This window comes from Narcine bancroftii, chromosome 1 (genome assembly GCF_036971445.1).
Source record: "Narcine bancroftii isolate sNarBan1 chromosome 1, sNarBan1.hap1, whole genome shotgun sequence".
NCBI classification, from domain to species: Eukaryota; Metazoa; Chordata; class Chondrichthyes; order Torpediniformes; family Narcinidae; genus Narcine; species Narcine bancroftii.
In genome coordinates, this window is record NC_091469.1 from 166,564,781 (window position 1) to 166,585,612 (window position 20,832).

General features: G+C 44.4%; 1 protein-coding gene across 5 annotated transcripts in view; it reads left to right on the forward strand.

Annotated features, from left to right (window-relative positions):
* Positions 1-20,832, forward strand: part of LOC138735925 (nipped-B-like protein) — a 1,086,099-nt gene that overhangs the window by 1,052,639 nt on the left and 12,628 nt on the right. For all 5 annotated transcript variants that reach the window (XM_069884602.1, XM_069884605.1, XM_069884611.1 and 2 more), the window contains 4 exons: positions 1,091-1,198; positions 5,717-5,917; positions 11,053-11,199; positions 12,332-12,597. In XM_069884602.1, the coding sequence (XP_069740703.1) occupies positions 1,091-1,198; positions 5,717-5,917; positions 11,053-11,199; positions 12,332-12,597 (722 nt within the window). The remainder of the gene's footprint in view (positions 1-1,090; positions 1,199-5,716; positions 5,918-11,052; positions 11,200-12,331; positions 12,598-20,832) is intronic.

Below are 20,832 nucleotides of genomic sequence, written 5' to 3' on the forward strand. Positions count from 1 at the left end.
CCTTACTTTTATAGGGATACTCAACTTCTTCCTCCACTCAGCTTCTCGCCTGCTGCTTCACCCCTTTTTAAATTCTAACTGCCACCACTCAGACCAGTGGTTCTCAACCTTTTTCTTTCCACTCACGTTCCACTTTAAGTCATCCCTAGGCCATCGGTGCTCTGTGATTAGGAAGGGATTGCTTAAGGTGGGATGTGGGTGGGAAGGGAAGGTTGAGAACCACTGCTCTAGACCCAATTGTTACTGAAATATTTGGCCTGAGAAAAATGGTCATTGACCCACTTCCTTTGGAGTTCTGAAACCGTGCACATGACGAGTCAATGAGGGACGATTAAAACAGTGGTTTTCAAATCTTTTCTTTCGACCTTTGTTTTTCCCTTCCTGAAATCAACAATCAGCTCCTTGGTCTTGGTGACATTAAGTATGAGGTTGTTGTTGGTGCACCATTCGGCCAAGTTTTCAGTCTCCCTCCTGTACGCAGACTCATCGCCCCATTTATACAACTCGTCACTATGGGTTCATCAGTGAGTTTGTAAGTGGTGTTGTTGTTGTACCGAGCCATAGGTGTAAAGTCCTGTCTATCAGCCCTTCAGCCTTGAATGAGAAATTCATCCAGCTCCTGTTCCCTAACATGGTTTGTTAGAAGGTGCAGTTGGATGCACTCCTCACAGATGAAGTCGTCAGGGACACCATTGGCTTGCCTGACTATCCACATTCAGCACGGGGAACATGTCCCTGCTTTGGCTGCCATTTCCACCTGTGCCTCCTTGCTGAATCCATTATGTTCCTCAACAGGGTTGTCGTGACCTCAGCTCCTGCATCACAGCTCAGCCTCGAGAAATGCCCAAAAATGATTTGTTTCAAACAATGCTGTTGCAGTTTTGGTTCCAGTGGTGGTTCCAAAGAAGTGATGGTGCAGATCCAGCTCCTATCTTGTGGGCGGCTTCGAAATGTCTGTGTGACATGGCCTGCTACTTGTGATTTGTGTGATCAGGGAAGGAAGAAAGCCTGACAAGTTGCTACAGTGCCTGCTTTTGATTGTAACCCAGTTCTTTGCTGCTCATATCCCGCTTTTGTTCCCATTACACAGTGCGTACCATATCTGATTGCCATTGGGACAGATCCCGAATCTACAATGCGTAACAAATCAGATCAACAGCTGGTGGAAATAGATAAAAAGTACACTGGATTTGTACATGTGAGTTATTTTACATCACTGACAGGTTCTTGATTCTTCTCATCAATGATACGGCTCGATTCAAGATGCTGAGCAAACTTGGAGGGTGGTTGTGGGGAATCTATGACCTTTGGTTAGTGTGGGCTGGTGGTTTTGAATCATTTACTGTGATGAATTACTACAGATTAAAAATAGATCCTGACCTTCCAGCAATGGTTAGAAAACCCATTTTACCAAAGGCCCTGTAACTGTGCTCGACTCTTTGAGGATGGTCAAAATCTGGAACACTCTTTCTTGAATGACATTTGGTAAGGACATAGGAGCAGGAATTGGCCAATCAGCCCTTGAAGCTTATACTCTCGTCCAGTCAGATCCTGGCTGATCCAAACTTGGCCTGTATGTTATTCTCTTCTTCCCCTTTAATCAACATGACCAGGCAGGAGTTAGCTATAGTTGGCTGCTTGCAAATGATAGAATGATAAAGAGTAAGAGCATGACTGCTATAGGAAGGGTATCATAAAGTTGGAAAGGGTAGAGAAGATGTTTACGGAGTTGTTGCCAGGATTAGGGAAGTTGAGTAAAATGGTAGGAGACTGGAAAAATAAGGTCCATTTTCCTTGGAGCATAGCAGGTTGAGAGGGGATCCTATTGTGGTCTGTAAAACATGAGCAGAGATAAGCTGCATAGTGCAGTCTGCTTCCTAGAGTGGCAGAATTGAAGACGAGGGAACTAGCTGCCAGACAACCTGGTGGGATCAGGTACATCAGCTTCCTTCAAGAAACACTTGGTAACTATATGGATGGGAGAGGAATGGAGGGTTTTGGGCCTGATGTGGGCAGATAGGAGCAAAGCTCAGAGGACATGTTGTTGGTACAGACAAACTGGGCCTGAGGGTTTATTTCCATACTGTATGACTATAAATGCATGATCCATTACTCTGCAACTACTGCCCCTCCTGATTGTAGAGTATCCTACAAGAGAAAATATCCTCTAACATTCCTTCGGAATTCTCCATACTTCAGTAAAATCACCTAAACTCCAATGAGCGTTCCCCAACCATTCTTTGGCTGTCCAATTCATCGTCCCTGGTATCAACCTGTTGAACCTGCCCTGCACTGCCACCGATGCTGGCACATGCTTCCGTGAATATGGAAATCAAAACTGTAGGTGATTCTCCAGCTAAGATCGCGTCAGCCGCCTGTAAGAAGCAACTAAGCTTCCCTACATTTATTCTCCAATCGTATCGCAATGAAGTGTCACATCCCATTGGCCTTTAGGTCCCACAAATCAGGGGGGCACAATGAAGAGGCCTACCAAGACAGCATTAGAGGGCAGGAGTTAACAAACTTGGATGGTTTTCTCTGGCGCATCAAATGCTGGGGGACCTGATAGAGACATAAAATTACAAAAGGAATTGATAGGCTGGACAGTTGGAATATTTTCCCCAGGGTAAAAGTGTCACTAGAGGTCATGCATTTAAGATGAGTGGGGTAAATAGTTTACACAAAATGGTGGATGCCTCAAATGGGCTGCCTGGAGTAGACATGAAAGCAGATAGAATAGTGTGCTGAAGAAATATGCACAAAAGTGGGGTGGGGGGGGTGGGGGGGGATGATATCTGTCACGTGAAAGCTGGAGAAATGTAGTTGGAGTTGGACATGGTATTTGCAGCAGTTTCTGTTGCTTTGTGTTAGCCCTCATCACACCAGTGACCCAACTTTGATCCTGACCTATCTCTAGTGCTGTATGTGGAGTTTACATGTTCCCCATGTCAACGTGAGGCTTCCCTTGGGTGCTCTGGTGTCCTTCAGCCCAGAAACCTGGATGTTGGTGGGTTAACTAACTGCTGTAAATCTGGGGAGGGGAGGGAGGATGAAACCGGATCAGCGTAGATGGGTGGTACACAAAATCATAGGTAAGAGGTACAGGAAGACCCTTTCCTGTGCTCTATTTCTCTGTTTTTTTGTGTTTTAGACCATAAGACCTAGATGCCAAAATAGGCTAATCTGCCCCACCATTTAATCATGAGCTGATCCATTTTCCCACTGAGCCCCACTGCTTGGCCTTGCTCCCCATAACCTTTGATGCCCTGGCTAATTAGGAACCTATCAATCTCTGCCGTAAAACATCCAATGGCCCGGCCTCCACAACCTCCTGTAGCAACAAATTCCACAGATTCACCACCCTCTGGCTGAAGAAATTCCTCCCCATCTCTGTTCTAAACAGAAGCCCTTTGATCCTGAAGTTGTGCCCTCTTGGCCTAGACTCTCCCACCGTGGGAAACAACCTTTCTACATCGACTCTGTCCATGCCTTCAATATGCAAAATGTTTCATTGAGATCCCATCATTCTCCTAAATTCCAACAAATACAGGCCAAGCAAAAGCTGTCAAACGCTCCTCATATGATAAACCTTTCATTCCCAGTATCATCTTTGTGAACCTCCCCTGAACTCTCCATAACGTCAGCATATCCTTTCTTCAACGAGGAACCCAAAACTGCTCATAATACTCCATGTGAGGCCTCACCATGGCCTTATAAAGCCTCAACATCACATCCCTGATCTTAGATTCTATTCCTCTTGAAATGAACGCCAGCATCGCATTTGCATTCTTCACCACTGCCTCAACCTGCAAGTTTACCTTCAGGCTCTTTCATGAGGACTCCCAGGTCCCAGGGAATTTTCAGTTTTCTCCCCTCTTAGAAAATAGTATGTCCATTTAGTTTTTCTACCGAACTGCACAACTGTCCACTTTGCAACATTGGATTTCATTTGCCACTTCTCTGCCCATTCTCCTCATCTGTCTCAGTCCTTTTGCATCCTACCTGTTTCTCAACACGACCTGCTCCTCAATCTACTTTCGATTCATCTGGAAGTGCTGGGTCAACTTAAAAACATACAGATAGATGTCTCCGGGACCAGACAGATATACCCATGTTACTGCAGGGAGCAAGGGAAGAGATCGCTGGGGTGTTGCCAATGGTCTGCATCCTCCCTGACCATAGGGGAGGACCTGTGGATTGAGATTGGCAAATGTATATCTCTTGTTCAAGAAAGGTAACAGGGAGTTTCCTGGGATTTATAGACCAGTGAGTCTTACATCAGTGGTGGACAAACAATTGGAGAGGATTCTTCGGAACAGGATTTACGAGCATTTGAAGAAGCATTGTCTTATTAGCGACAGTCAGCATGGTTTGTGATGGGTAGGTTGAGCCTCATGAGTTTATTTGTGTGTTTTGAGGAGGTAAAAAAAATCAATTGATTAATGTAAGGGAGTGAATGTGGTGGCACTTAGCATGGTTCCCTATGGTAGGGTCATTGAAAAAGTGGGGGATGGAGTCCAAGGAAGCTTGGTTGCTTGGGTCTGAAGTGGCTTGTCTGTAGAAAGCAGGGGAGTGATAGTGAATGGAACATATTCTGCCTGCAGGTTGCTGACAGGTGGAATTATGGCTAGTGGTGCCAAACTAAGATGGTAGGAAACCAGAAGCTGGATGCAACACAGTCACAAGTGCTGGAGATCACTTGCAGGTCACACACCATTCATAGGAATAAAAGACACTCAAAGTTTTAGTGTGGGGGGGGGGTCTTAAGTGTGGAGAGTACGGGGTGGGACACACTGCTGGGGAGGGGCTCTTCACTCGGAGGGTGAGGGGTACAGGAGGGGGTGGACACGTTGCTGGGGAGGGGGTCTTCACCCAGAGGGTGGAGAGTACCAGGGCTGCACTGCTGGGAAGGAGGGGGTCACCTGGAGTATGCCCACCTGGGTTACAGTCGTGCGTTTAAATTTTAGCGCACTGTATGTAAAGATAGGTGGGTAATTCATTTATTTCCAGTGTTTGTTTTGAACATAGAATATGCCAGCACAGTCCAGGCCCTTCAACCCACAACGTTGTAAACGTTTAATTATGTAAACCTCCTCCGCAACGATCTAATTTACCCTCCTTCATATCTATGGCCCTTCATTTTACTCCCACCCATTTACCTGTCTAAGAGTCTTCTGATTGTCCCTATGTACCAGCCTCCACCACCACCCCTGACAATATATTCCAGGCACCTTCCACTCTGTGTTTAAAACAAAATGTGCCTCTAACGTCTCCCGTAAACTTTCCTCCACTCACCTTAAATAGATGTTTAAACTGGTGTTTTCTGCCGACATCTCACAGAAAACGTGCTACCTGTCCACCCTAACTGAGCCCCTTGTATTTTAAATTCAAATTCAGACATCCAGCACGATAACAAGCCATTTCGGCCCACAAGCCCATGCTGCTCAATTACATCCCTTTAACCTACAAACCCCGGTACATTTTGAAGGGTGGGAGGAAACTGGAGCCGGGGAACTGGGAAAACCCACGCAGACATGGAGAGAACATACAATCTCCTTACAGACAGCCTGGTCCCCGTCGCTGGCACTGTACCGGTATTGCGCTAACTGCTCCACCAACCATGTCACCCCTTACATATTTTATTAAGTCACCCCTCATCTAGAGGATGAGAAGTGCAGGGAGATGAGGGATTAAACGTTGTGTAATATTTTTCCAGATGAAAGCAGTAGCAGGGATGAAGATGTCATACCAACTTCAACAGTCCATCCATTCTGAGGTAAAGGAGATAATCCGTGGCTTCAGGCAGGAGGAGAACGTGACAGCCTTGTGTTCACATCTCTACAGCATGATCCGAGGAAACCGACAGCATCGCCGCGCCTTCCTCATCGCCTTACTCAACTTGTTTGACGACAGTGCAGTAAGTCCAACGCCCATGGAATTGGGACAGCGCATTCCATATTCAGTGAATTGGCGTGATTTACCAGGATGGCGTGTGGCAGTGTCAGTCAGATATCTCACAGTCTAACTGTGTTGCCAGGGACACCAGCGAGAGGATGTGGATGAAATAAGTAAAAGGATGTCAGTGTGATATTGTTGTAAGAATTCATTATTAAAGAGAGAAACATAGAACACAGAAACAGGCCTTTCATCCAGATCAGTGCCGGACATGATACCAAAACTGAAATAAAACTCTGCGGCTCGCGCCTGACATATATCCCTCCATGCTTCATATTCATTGCCCAACTAGAAGCTTCAAGCTGCTCTCTGGGTGAAATATTTGTCCTGTGCATTTCCCTTGGATATTTTTGCTAAGTACTTGTACAGCTGCAGCTTGCAAGAAATTTGGTACATATGTATATGACAACAATATCATTATCCTTAAACCTTAACCACTTGTCCTCGGGTGTGTAAAAAGATTCTGACTGTCCATCCTTTTGATGCCTCTTAGGATCTTAGAACCTCTATCAAATCTCGCCTCAGTCTCCTACACAAAAAACAACCCAAGTTTCTTGAACTCTCCCATAACTACACTCTAAACCAGTCAACATCCTGATGAGCCTCTTCTGTCCCCTTTCCAAATCCTCCACATCCTTCCTGTAGTGGCCCAACCCGAATTGCACACGATATTCAAAATTCAATACAGCTGCAACATGAACCACTTACTCCTACTGTCACAGAACAATACAGTACAGACCCTTCAGCCCACATTGTTCGGCTGACCGATGTAAACCTACTTAACAATCTAAACTTTCTCTACCATGTGCTCCATAATTCTCCATTTTTACTGCATCATGTGCCTAAGAGACCATAGGCTATAAAATATTTGGCCCATCGAGTCCATCATGAGCTGACCATAACCATCATTCAAGAAGGGAGGGAGGCAGCAGGAAGTAAATTCTAGAGTGGTTCACCTGACGTCAGTGGTTGGGAAGCTGTTGGAGTCGACTGTCAAGGATGAGGTTACTGGGTACTTGGAGGCACAGGATAGGACAGACAAAAGCAGCATGGTTTCATTGTGGAAAAATCCTGCTATTGGGATTCTCTGAAGAAACGACAAGCCGGCTGGATATGTAGTGGATGTTGTGTATTTGGATTTTCAGAAGGCCTTTGACAAGGTGCCACACGTGAGGCTACTCAACAAGATAAGAGTCCATGGTATCACAGGAAACGTACTGTCATGGGTAGATTGGCAGAAAGCAGAGTCGGAATACAGAGATGATATTGTAGTTGGCTGCCAGTTGCTGGTGGTGTTTCCCAGGGGTCAGTGTTGGGGCCACTTCTTTTTATATGGTATATCAATTATTTAGAGTACAGAATGAATGGTTATGTGGCCATGTCTGCAGATAATATGAAGAGAGGTGGAGGAATGTGCAATGTGGCGGAAACACAGGCCGCAGAGGATTTAGGCAGTTTAGGAGATTGGGCAGAGAAGTGGCAGATTGAATACGATACAATGACGGAAAGTATTCGGTCGTGCATTTTGGTAGAAAAATAAACAGGGAGACTATTTTCTAAATTGGGAGAAAATTAAAATCCCCAGATGAAAAGGGAGCTAGGTGTCCTCGTACGGGACGGCCTGAAGGTGAACGTGCTGGGTGAGGTGGTGGTGAAGAAGGAGGATGCGATGCTGCCGTTCATTTCAAGAGGAATAGAATCTAAGATCAGGGATGTGATGTCGAGGCTTTATAAGGCACTGATGAGACCTCACTGTAGAGTATTGTGAGGAGTTTTAGGTTCCTCATTTAGGAAAGGATGTGCTGACATTAGAGAGGGTTCAAAGGAGGTTCACAAGGATGATTCCGGAAATGAAAGGGGTATTATATGTAGAATGTTTGACAGTTTTTGCTTGGCCTGTATTTGTTGGAATTTAGGAGAATGAGGGGGATCTCATTAAACATTTTGAATATTGAAAGACATGGGTAGAGTAGATATGGAAAGGTTGTTTCCCACGGTGGAAGAGTCCAGGACAAAAGGCACAAATTCAGGATTGAAGGGCATCCACTTAGAACACAAAGGAGAAGGAATTTCTTCAACCAGAGAGTGGTGAATCTATGGAATTTGTTGCTACAGGCGGTTGTGGAGGCTGGGTCATTGTGTATATTTAAGGCAGAGATTGATAAGTTCTTGATTACCCAGGGCATCAAAGGTTCTGGGAGAAGGGCGGGCAGAGGGTTTAAGTGGGAAAATAGATCAACTCATAGTTAAAAGTTGGGGCACACTTGAGGGACTGTATGGCCCTTTTCTGCTCCTAGGACTTTTGGTCTTGTATAACGAGAGCAGTGGATGGAAGGGAATAGGTGGCTTGCAGTTGCAACAAGTAACCAAGAAGGCAAATGGAATGTTGGACTTTATTGTTAGATGTTCTGCAATTATGCGATGTTCTGGTGAGGCTGCACCTGAATTCTGTGGGCAGCTTTGGACTCCTTACTTGAGAAAGGGTGTACTAGCTTGATGGATGAGAGAGGAATAAGATGGGAGTAGACAAGCTGGGCTTGTGGTTCTATTTGATAGATAGGAGAAAATAAGATGGACATGGCATGTGGCTCGGTGTGGACAAGATGGGCATGTGGTTTGGTGTGGACATGCTGGGCATGTGGTTCGGTGTGAACAAGATGGGCACGTGGTTTGTTGTGGACAAGATGGGCATGTGATTCGTTGTGGACAAGATAGGCACATTGTTCATTGTGGACAAGATGGGCACGTGGTTTGTTGTGGACAAGATCGGCATGTGGTTTGTTGTGGACAAGATGGGCATGTGATTCGTTGTGGACAAGATAGGCACATTGTTCATTGTGGACAAGATGGGCATGTGATTCGTTGTGGACAAGATCGGCACGTGGTTCGTTGTGGACAAGATGGGCACGTGGTTCGTTGTGGACAAGATGAGCATGTGGTTCGGTGTGGACAAGCCGCCTTCCTATCCCGGTTCCCAATGCCCTGACCAAGGATTCTCACCTAGGCCCCACCTGCCATAACTCCCAACGCTCTGACCACGGACTTACCACCTGGTCCCAACTGTCCAGCCGAACACCCGACACCTTGAACAATGTAGGTCATCGAGCTGCATCTCCAATTCCCCAATGTGGACTGTAAGGAGCTGCACTTTGTGCAGATGTAGTGATTCGGGAAATGTCAAATCTCCCAGAATTTCCACATCTCACAAAATGAACAGTCCACCAGTCCTGTTGCCAATCTGACTTTTCTACCTTGGCACGTCATCTAAAATGTCAAAAGTCAAAGAAAGTCTCCAAGGACTGACCTTCTCCTGTTCTCATAGAAGCCCCTGGAGCCGAAGCCTCCGAGCCACTCACACACCGGCCACTCCTATCGTGGCAGCTCCACAGTGGCTGCTCCACTTGCAATTGGCTTCTCTTTTTTTAAATTTTGACAGAAAGCACGGTAATAGGCCATTTTGTCCCACGTTTCCATGCCGCTCAATTACACCCAATTAACCGACACCCCTGGTACGTTTTGAACAGTGGGAGTAAACTAGAGCTCCCAAGGAAAACCCACGCAGACACAGGGGGAAAGTACAATCACCTTACAGGCAGCCCGGGATTTGAACCCTGGTCCTGATCAGTAACCGTTACACCAGTGAAGCCCAGGAAGTTAATGATGTGTGAGTGATATGGCAGATGAATACATGGTCGAAAAATTGGTGCAGGGGCAGGGTTTCAGATTCATGGAAGGTACAGCCTGTACAAAAATAATGTGTTACACCTGAACTTGAGGGAATCCAATATCCTCTTGGAGGCTGGGTCAACCTGCCGTCAAAACTGCAGCCACTCTTCAAGTCCCAGCTCCTGTGCTGTCAAATGTAAAACAACTGAGAACAAAGCAGGGCTCCTGGCACTCACACCCACCTCCTCTCCTCTCCCCTCCCCCTCCCCCTCACCGCCTTTTAAATTCACTGTTACTCTCCGGAATCGCTGCTCTGGTCATGTAGAAGGAGGAAATGTTGCTGGAATTGCCCATTGCTTGAGTGTGGCCACATTTGTAGTGTTGTTCACAATTTGATGAAATACTAGTCCTGCATATGCGTTGTTTGTATGTGCGTTGTGGCTGGTTGTGTGTGTGAGGGTTTTTTGCACCAAGGAACAGAGAACCCTGTTTCGTCGCTCTTTGACTTGACTCGAATTTGTGTTGCAGACATTGGAAATCTGGAGTAAAAATAGAAAATCCTTGAAATATTTAGCAGGCCCAGGGAGCGGGTGGTTTTAGGGAAACGTGGGTTTGTCATTAATGACATTTCATTGAGAATGGGAAAAGTTTGGGAACATCAGGATTTAAGTTGCTGATTAGGAATAGAAGGGGAAAGGTAACCAAAAATGTGAATGGAACAATAAAGGTTCTGAAAATTCAAAATACAGACAGACCAGCCATGATCGTATTGAATGGCGGAGCAGGCTCGATGGGCCATTTTTGGCCGACTCCTGTTCCTACTTCCTATGTTCCTAGTTGAAAATGCTTAAAATTTGTCACAAACTTGAATGTTGAAGTTTCCAGTATCCTGGAGCATTGAACCAGAAGTATAATTACAGACCTTATAAAATTCAAATACACATGAAATTGAAAAGGTGGTTCTATAATCACCATGACAGGGTTTGTCAGGGTTTTCTTAAAGTATCAGTTCAGTTCATTAATGCAGGGAAGGAATTGTTTTGCCATCTTACAAGCAATCCAGCCAATATGTGACTCCAGGTCAAAGCTAAACGTTGACTCTCAACTGGAATGGTCTTTCTGTTTACTTGGTCTGGGAGAGAGCATTGATGAAAAGTGAATGGGAGCAGGTGGAAGGGTGGGGCACCGTGAAGGGTGGGGCACGGTTCCTTTGCAATTCTGAGAAGGGAGAACATGTACCATATGTAGGGAGAGCTCCCCAAGTACTACTGCATCTCTCATGTTTGGCATTGAATAACATTACACTCCATCAGCTAATTGAAGAAAAAGTTGTTTGGTGCAAAAGGAAATGGGAGGTGGGAGGTGTACAGGGTGATCAGAGATGTGAAATGGGAATCTGAACCTACCTAATTTTGTTTTCTTTCCGTGTAGAAAACCGAAGTGAATCTGCTGCTGTACATTGCGGACAACCTGGCCTCTTTCCCTTTCCAGACGCAAGAGGAACCTCTGTTTATAATGCACCACATTGATATTACACTTTCAGTATCTGGGAGTAATCTGCTGCAGTCCTTCAGGGAGGTGAGTGTGATTTTGGGGTCTGTATTGTGACAGATTATGTTGTGTTTTGTATTATATATAGATATGTTTTTTTGGAGATAAATTGGGAAAGGTTTGTTAGAGTAGATCACATACAGACACTTTAAAACAAATCTTATTTGAAATACTGGAGCTCTACTAATGTTAGACATATTGGCTTCTCACACCTTTTTGCAAGAGATTTGAAGAGTGTTCAAGAGACTTGACTAAGGGATTGTTGTTTACCAAAGGCAACAGATGAAACAGAGTGCTGGAGCCGCTGCTGTCTGGAAAGAGAACTTGCTGTTCGAAAAGGGTCATGTGGTTTTGTAAGCAGAGAGAGTCAGACAGGCTTTCTCTCAGAGAGAGAGCGAGCGAGCGAGACAGAGATCACTTGTACAGTGTTACATCCAGCAAGAGCAGCTGGGACTGGAACAGGACAAGCTGGCAAGAAGCCCCATTTTGGTAGACGGCCTGGTTAAGGCCTTTGTGGTTCATGCAAGAGGAGAGGACTGGCTGTCTAATGTTTCACTTGGAATAAGGAAACAAAAAGGAACTCTGTGGTGACCTGAAAGAAAGAGGTTATCATCTGGAGATCCCTGAGATCAGCAAGACACTGATATGGCTGATTAAAAAGAAATAACAAATCTTTCTGAAAACCTACAAGAACCTTCCTGAGCGGTAACCATTTACTTTTCAAGCACCAAAGCCTGGTGAACTTTATACATGTTAAATTCTGTGCACAGTCTAAGAATTGCCTGCAACCAGTGAACTTGGAGGAATGAGAAGTGAGATTCGACTGTGAACCAGAACTTTTCTGAACTTACCCACACATTACATACACGTGTGCTTAGAATGAGAAGGGGGTTGTTAGGTTAAGTAAGTTAGTGATAAGTTAAAGTGTGATTCTGTTTTCATGTTTAAAGATAATTAAAAGCAACTTTTGTTAAGTAATCAACCCTGACAAAAATCAGACCAAAATTTGCAAGAGTGAGTAGCCTGATTGTCTTTGAAGATTCCAGCAGCCCCTTTGAAGCAAATGTTTATTTCAGACAAACATCCTACAATGTAATAGTGTTGAACATTATTAAAGCAGACATTTAATCATAATTTTTAATCCGGCTGTGATTTTCAGTCTCTGTTGAAAGAAGCATTACCGAAAGAAAGAGCATCACCAAGTTTGGAAGATAGTGGAAGTGAGGAGGAGTCCCAGCGGTCCCGCAAATCCAGAAAACGGTTCGACTCCGACTCCAGTGACGATGAAGATGATCTGGAAGACGTGCTCTCCCGGTTGCCTCCAGACTCCACCCCTCTCCTTGAGTTTGTGAATGCATCTCAGGGAATTCTGTTGTTGTTGGTCCTCAAGCAACACCTGAAGAATCTTTATGGCTTCTCAGACAGGTAGCAGGATAAGCTTATACTGAGCACAGCATGCATACTCCCTGCGTCCTGCTCCTTGTTCAGACAAATCTCCATGTTTACAAAAACAGAATGGGAAATAAATAATATTCCAGACAGCTCATATTAATTCTATCATCCCTGAGGACATTGGAGCAAGACATCAATCTGCTGGAGGAACTCAATGGGTTGAGCAGCATCAGTGGGAGACGAAAAGTGTTCAACGGTCAAGGTTTCTGAACCAATGCTGAACACTCTTTGTCAGCCCACTGAGTTCCTCCAGCAGATTGTGTATGAATGTAGAGCCCCACATTATTGATGCTAATAACACGCCCTCTTGCTTCAGACCCACTTGCCCACATTAAGCCTATATTCCTCCTATCCATGTAGTTATCCAAGTGTTCCTAAAGTAAATCTGATGTCCTTGCCTCCACCACATTGTCTGACAGCTCATTCCATATGCCCACCCCCTCTGAGTGAAGAACTGTACCTCGTGTCCCTTCTAAATTCCACAAATTAATAGTGGAACCGTACAGTTCAGAAACAGACCCGTGGGCCCAACTAGTCAAAAAACCATAGACAAAGGAGCAGAAATAGGTCATCGAGTCTCCGTCGCCATTTAATCACAAGCTGATCCATTTCCCCACTCGGCCCCACTGCCCAGCCTTCTCCCCATAACCTTTAATGCCCTGGCTAATCAAGAACCAATTCATCTCTGCCTTAAATACCCCCAATGACCTGGCCTATGGCAGCAAATCCCACAGATTTACCACCTCTGGTTGAAGAAATTCCTCCATGTCTGTGTTGTAATGGATGCTCTTCAGTCCTGAAGCTGTGACCTCTTGACCTCGACTCTCCCACCATGGGAAACAACCTTTCTACATCTACTCAGTCCAAGTCTTTCAACACTCAAAATGTTTCACTGAGATCCCCCCACCCCACCCCCATTCTCCTAAATTGCAATGAGTTCAGGCCAAGTGCTGTCAAACATTCCTCATATGTTAACCCTTTCATCTCCAAAATCATCCTCCTTTAAACCTTCTCCAACTTCAGCACATCCTTTCGTCAACAGCTCCCAGTAGTCCAAAACATTAAAAAGCCTGGACATCACGTCTCAGCTCTTGTATTCTGTTCCTCTCGAACTGAACGTCAGCATTGCATTTGCCTTCTTCACCATCGACTCAACCTCCAAATTGACCTTCAGGCTTCTGCAGGAGGACTCCCAGGGGATTTTCAATTTTCTCCCTATTTAAAAATAGTCTGCCTGTTTATTTTTTCTACCTGCTATTATTCTGCCGAGTCCCATTGACCTTCACCTGAACCATGGCTCTCCCTTCCATGTACTGGTCCAAGTATTTCTTAAATACAGACAGTAAAACTCCTGGTATCTGGAATTCCAACAACCAGCAAAAAAAATCAAGAAAAATAAATTTTAGAAATTAAAATAAATAAGAATAAAGTAATAGGTAAAAAATATGCTAGTTTAAAATTGTGTAAGTAAATGTTCTCCGAAGTAACACATAAACCTTTGGTGAAGATGGGAGTTAATATTCAGCCGGCGGAAGGCCTCAGTCGTGCTAATGTCGCAGCTGTTTGAATAAAGTTGTGTGAAATAGCAATGGTGTCCAGGATGAAGAGCGGCTTGCTCACCGTTGGGGTGTCTCCTTACCCCTACTTAGTAAGAGTCACCCCGGTCAGAGGCTTTACCTGTAAACTTGTTGGGGGAGGGGGGAGTTTATAATTATCTATAATGTTACTGTTCGCCTTTCGGGCAGCTCCATGGAGGGGGAGGAACCTGCAGCGACAGTTAAATGTTCTCAAAGAAGTAAAAAATGCTTTAAGGTTTATATATTCATGTAAATGAAGTTTGTTCAGTGTGAGGATAGTCTAGGGTTTTTAACTTTTAAACTGTTTATTTTTAATACAGGTGTATAGGTTAGGCATTTTAGGAGTAAGTCTTAAGCAACCAGAAAATACCATTATCCGGCATTACCAATCCCCAAAAGTGCCAGAAACGAGAGGTTTTACTGTACCGACGTCAAGCATTCACCAATTCAACTGGCAGCTTGTTCCACACCCAGCATTCTGCATGAAGTTCCCCCAAATGTTCTCTTTTAACATATCACTTTTCACCCTGACCCATCTCCTCTAGTTCCTGTCTCACCTAACTTCAGTGGAAAAGGCCTGCTTGCATTTACTCCATCTACACCCCTCATAATTTTAGGTAATTCTATCAAATCTCCTCTCATTCTCAACACTCCAGGCAATAAACTCATAGGTTTAACCTTCCCCTGTAACTCAGTTCTTCAAATCCCAACAATGTCCTGATAAATCTCCTCTGCCTCTTTCAATCTTACTGATATCTTTCCTGTAGTTAGGTGACCAAAATTGCACACAGTTCTCCAAATTTGGCCTCACCAATGTCTTAACGTGGAACACGACAGCACGGTACAGGCCCTTCAGCCATCGATGTTGTGCCAACCCATATATTCCTTAAAAAAAGTACTAAGCTCACCCTACCCATAACCCTCTATTTTTCTACCATCCATGTGACTCTCCAAAAGTCTCTTAAATGCCCCTAATATTATGGTCTCTACCACATTCCGCGGCAATGCATTCCAGGCACCCACTACTCTCTGTGAAAAACAAATTACCCCAGAAGTCTCCCCTAAACTTCCCTGCCTGAACTTTGTACACATATCCTCTGGTGTCTGCTATTCCTGCCCTGGGAAACAGTGCTAGCTGTCCACCCTGGCTATGCCTCTCAGAATCTTGTAGACCTCTATCAAGACTTCTCCTCATCTTTCTACACTTCAAAGAGAAAAGTCCCAGCTCTGCTAATCTTGCCTCATTAGACTTATTTTTTAATCCGGGCAACATCCTGGGAAATCCCCTCTCCATAGCTTCCACATCCTTCCTATAATAAGGTGACCAGAACTGAACACTATTAAATATGGTCTTACCAGATATTTGTAGAGTTGCAACATGAGCTCTCTACTCCTGAACTCAATCCCCCTATTAATGAATCCTAGCATCCCATTGGCCTTCTTAACTATCCTATTAACTTGTGCAGTGACTTGAGGGATGGTGATTGTAGGAAATTTTAACTTTCCACATATTGACTGGGGCGTCCATCCTGTAAAAGGACTGGATGGCTTGGAATTTGTCAAATGTGTTCAGGAAAGTTTTCTAAATCAATACATAGAAGAACTGACTAGAAAGGGGGCTGTGTTGGATCTCCTATTCGGGAACAAGATTGGTCAGGTGACAGGTGTGTGTTGGGGAACACTTTGGGTCTAGTGATTGTAGGTTAATTATGGAGAAGGATAGGGCTGGGCCTAAGATTGAGGTTCTTGATTAGAATAAGGCGTATTTCGAGGAGATGTGAAAGGATTTAGAGGGTGTGGATTGGGATCATTTATTTTCTGGGGAGGATGTAACAGATAAATGGAGGATATTCAAAAGGGAAATTTTGAGAGAACAGAGTCAATGTGTCCCTGTGAGGATTAAAGAAAAGGTTAGAAAATATAGGGAACCTTGGATTTCTAGGGATATTGGGAATTTGGTTCGGTGGAAGAGGGATCTGGACAACAAGGATAAACAGCAGAGAATAGATAAACTGCATGAGGAATAGAAGGAGTGTTTAAAAAATTAAGAAAGAAATTAGAAGGGCTAAAAGGAGAGATGAGGCTGCTTTGGCAGGCAAGGTAAAAATAAATCCAAAGGGCTTCTACAGTAAAAGAATAGAGAGGAATAAAATTTGGCCCCTTGAGGATCAGAGGGGTTGGCTCTGTGAGGAGTCCGAGGAGATGGGGGAAATTTTAAATGATTTTTTTTCTTCAGAATTCACTAAGAAATGGAATATTGAGCCAAGTGAAGTAAGGAAATCTGGTAGTGAGATCATGGATAATACACAGATTAATGAGAAGGTAGTACTGGCTGTTTTAAAGAGAATCAAGGTGGATAAACCTCCAGGTCCTGACAAGATATTCCTTAGGACCCTGAGGGAGGTTAGTGAACAATAATGGGGGCTCTGACAGAAATACTTAAAATGTCACTGGCCATAGGGGAGGTTCCAGAGGACTGGGGGGTGGCTCCAGAAGTAAACCTGGTGATTATAGGCCAGAGAGTTTGATGTCAGTGTTGTTAGAGATGGTATATACAATTATTTGGAAAGACAGGGATTGATTAGGAGTAGTCAATGTGATTCCGTGCGTAGTAGGTCATGTTTAACAAATCTTATAGAGTTTTTTAAGGAGGTTACCATTCAAGGGGAATGTGGGGGATGTTGTCTATATGGACTTCAGTAAGACCTTGGACAAGGATGCACATAAGAAGTTAGGAAGGTACAAGCATTAGGTATTAATGTTGAAGTAGTGAAATGGATTCAACAATGGTTGGATGGGAGATGCCAGAGAGTAGTGGTGGAAAATTGTTTGTAAATTGGAGGCCGGTGACTGGTGGAGTCCCTCAGGGATCGGTACTGGGTCCATTGCTGTTTGTCATATATATTAACGATCTAGATGATGAGGTGGTAAATTGGATGAGTAAGTGTGCAGATGATACGAAGATTGGTGGTGTTGTGGACAGTGAGGAAGTTTATCAAAGCTTACAGGGTGATGTAGGACAGTTAGAAGAGTGGGCTGGAAGATGGCAGATGGAGTTTAATACTGATAAATGTGAGGTGCTACATTTTAGTAGGAATAATCAAAATAGGACATAAATGGTAGACAATTGAGGAGTACAGTGGAAAGAAGGGAATTAGGAATTCTGGTACATAATTCCCTGAAAGTGGAGTCACGTGCTGATAGGGTGGTGAAGAAAGCATTTGGTATATTGGCCTTCATAAATCAGAATATTGAGTACAGGAGTTGGGATGTCATGTTAAAGTTGTATAGGATATTGGTGAGGCCAAATTTGGAATATTGTGTGCAGTTTCGGTCACCGAGTTACAGGAAGGATATTAACAGTATAGAGAGAGGGCAGAGGAGGTATATTAGAATGTTGCCGGGATTTCAGGGATTGAGTTACAGGGAAAGGTTGAGCAGGTTAGGACTTTATTCACTGGAATGTAGAAGATTGAAGGGTGATTTGATAGAGGGATTTCAAATTATGAGGGGGAGAGATGGAATCAATGTGGACAGGCTTTTTCCATTGGGAGTGGGGGAGATTCAAGGAAGAGGACATGGATTGAGAATGATGGGGGAAAAGTTTAGGGGAAACATGAGTAATTTCTTCACTCAGAGGGTGGTGGGAGTGTGGAATGAGCTTCCGGCCAAAGTGGTAGAAGCGGGTTTGATTTTAATACTTAAGGAAAAGTTGGATAGGTATATGGACGAGTGAGGTGTGAAGGGTTATGGACCAGGTACGGGTCATTGGGACTAGGTGGGAGTAGGTGTTCGGTATGGACTAGAAGGGCGAACTGGCCTTTTTCTGAGCTGTAGTTACGACTCTCTGCTTTCTTCCTATAGGCCAATTATTTATCCACGCGGCCAAGGTTCCACTGATCCCGAGCCTCATGACTTTCTGGATGAGGCTCTTGTGGGGGGCCTTTTCAAATGCCTTCTTAAAATCTATATAGGCTACATCTACCGCACTACACTCAGCAATTTCTTTGGTTACCTACCTTCACAAAGCCATGCTGACTATCCTTGAGTAGATTGTACTTCTCCAAATGCTCATAGATCTTATCATTAAGAATCCTCTCCATTAGTTTACACACCACTGATGTAAGACTCACTGCTCTACAATTCCCAGGATTCTCCCTGTTACCTTTTTTAAACAAGGGGACTACATTTGCCGTTCTCCAATCATCCGGCATCCCTGTAGCAGTAGAGGATTCAAAGATCATAGCTACTGCCCCAGCTCTCTCTTCTCACTTCTCACAGCAGCCTGGGGTACATTACATCTGGCCTCGGGGATTTATCAATCTTGGTGCTTTTAAGACGATCCAACACTTCCTCGTCCTCAGTCTCCACATTGTCCAGCACACAGGCCTGTTCTATTCCAACCTCACCCTTTTCTCTTGTGAACACTGAAGCAAAGTATTCCTTTTGGACCTCCTGAAGCTCCTCCACCTGCAGGCACATGTGCCTCCTTTATCCGTTAGCAGCCCCACCTTCATTTTCGTCATCCGTCTGTTCTTCACATACGCATAGAACACCTTGGAGTTCTCCTTAAACTTGCATGTCAAGGCCTTCTCATGCCCCCTTTGAGCTCTCCTAAGTCCTTTCTTAATCTCCTTCCTGACTACCATATACTTCTCAAGAGCCCTTCCTGTTTCCTAATTCCTGTACCTAATGTACCATATAACCACTTACAGCACAGAACAGGCCAGTTCGGCCCTACTAGTCCATGCCGTAGCAAATCCCCACCCTCCTAGTCCCACTGACCAGCACCCGGTCCATACCCCTCTAGTCACCTCCTATCCATGTAACGATCCAGTCTTTCCTTAAATATATCCAATGATCCCGCCTCGACCACGTCTGCCGGAAGCTCATTCCACATCCCCACCACCCTCTGCGTAAAGAAATTTCCCCTCATGTTCCCCTTATAATTTTCCCCCTTCAATCTTAAACCATGTCCTCTAGTTTGAATCTCCCCCTTTCTTAATTGAAAAAGCCTATCCACATTTACTCTGTCTGTCCCTTTTAAAATCTTAAACACCTCTATCAAGTCCCCTCTCAATCTTCTACGCTCCAGAGAAAAAAGCCCCAGTCTGCACAACCTTTCCCTGTAACTCAGACCCTGAAATCCTGTCAACATTCTCGTGAACCTTCTCTGCACTCTCTCTATTTTGTTGATATCTTTCCTATAATTTGGTGACCAAAACTGTACACAGTACTCCAAATTTGGCCTCGCCAATGCCTTGTACAGTTTCATCATTACCTCCCTACTCTTGAATTCAATACTCCGATTTATGAAGGCCAACATTCCAAATGCCTTCTTCACCACACCATCCACCTGAGTATCAGCCTTGAGGGTACTATTTACCACAACTCCTAAATCCCTTTGTTGCTCTGCACTCCTCAATTGTCTACCATTCAATGTATATGACCTATTTAAATTTGCCTTTCCAAAACGCAGCACCTCACATTTATCTGTATTAAATTCCATCAGCCATTTCTCAGCCCACACCTCCAGCCTTCCTAATCTACGGTAATCTACCTCACTGTCCACAACACCACCAATCTTTGTGTCATCCGCAAACTTGCTTATCCAATTCTCTACCCCTACATCCAGATCGTTAATATATATAACAAATAATAGTGGACCCAGGACCAAACCCTGAGGAACTCCACTAGTCACCGCCCTCCAATTGGACAAACAATTTTCTACCACTACTCTCTGACACCTTCCATCCAACCACTGCTGAATCCATTTCACTACCCCCTTATTTATACCTAATGCCTCCACCTTTTTTCCTAACCTCCTGTGGGGAACTTTGTCAAAAGCTTTACTAAAGTCCAAATAGACAACATACACAGCTTTCCCTTCATCAACCTTTTTTGTAACCCCCTCGAAGAACTCAATCAGGTTTGTCAAGCATGATCTACCCCTGACAAAACCATGCTGATTACTCCCTATCAATCCCTGTACCTCCAAAAATTTGTAAATAGCATCCCTGAGAACACTTTCCATCAACTTGCCCACCACAGACGTCAGACTTACAGGCCTATAATTCCCAGGTTTGCATTTGGACCCTTTCTTAAACAGAGGAACCACATGCGCCACCCTCCAATCCTTTGGTACCACCCCCGTGGCCAGTGACATCCTAAATATCTCCGTTAATGGCCCCACTAACTGTCCACTAGCCTCCCTGAGTGTCCTAGGGAATATTTTGTCCGGTCCGGGAGATTTATCCACCTTTATCTTTTTTAACACAGCCATCACTACCTCCTCGGTTATCCTTATATGCTTCATGACCTCCCCATTATTTTTCTTTACTTCAACTGTTTCAACATTTTTTTCCCTAGTGAATACCGAGGCAAAGAAATCATTCAAAACTAAGGGAGTTGTGGTCACTCTTACCAAAATGCTCCCCCACCGAGAGGTCGACTACCTGACCAGGTTCATTCCACAGATCTAGATCCAGTGTGGCCTCTCCTCTCGTCGGCTGGCCCACATTCTGTGTCTTGCATATGCAAAAGTCTCAAAAGTTCTCTTTATCTGCTTATAACACCACTTTCAGTCCCCTACCATTTATCATGAATGTCCTACCTTAGTATGTCTTCCCAA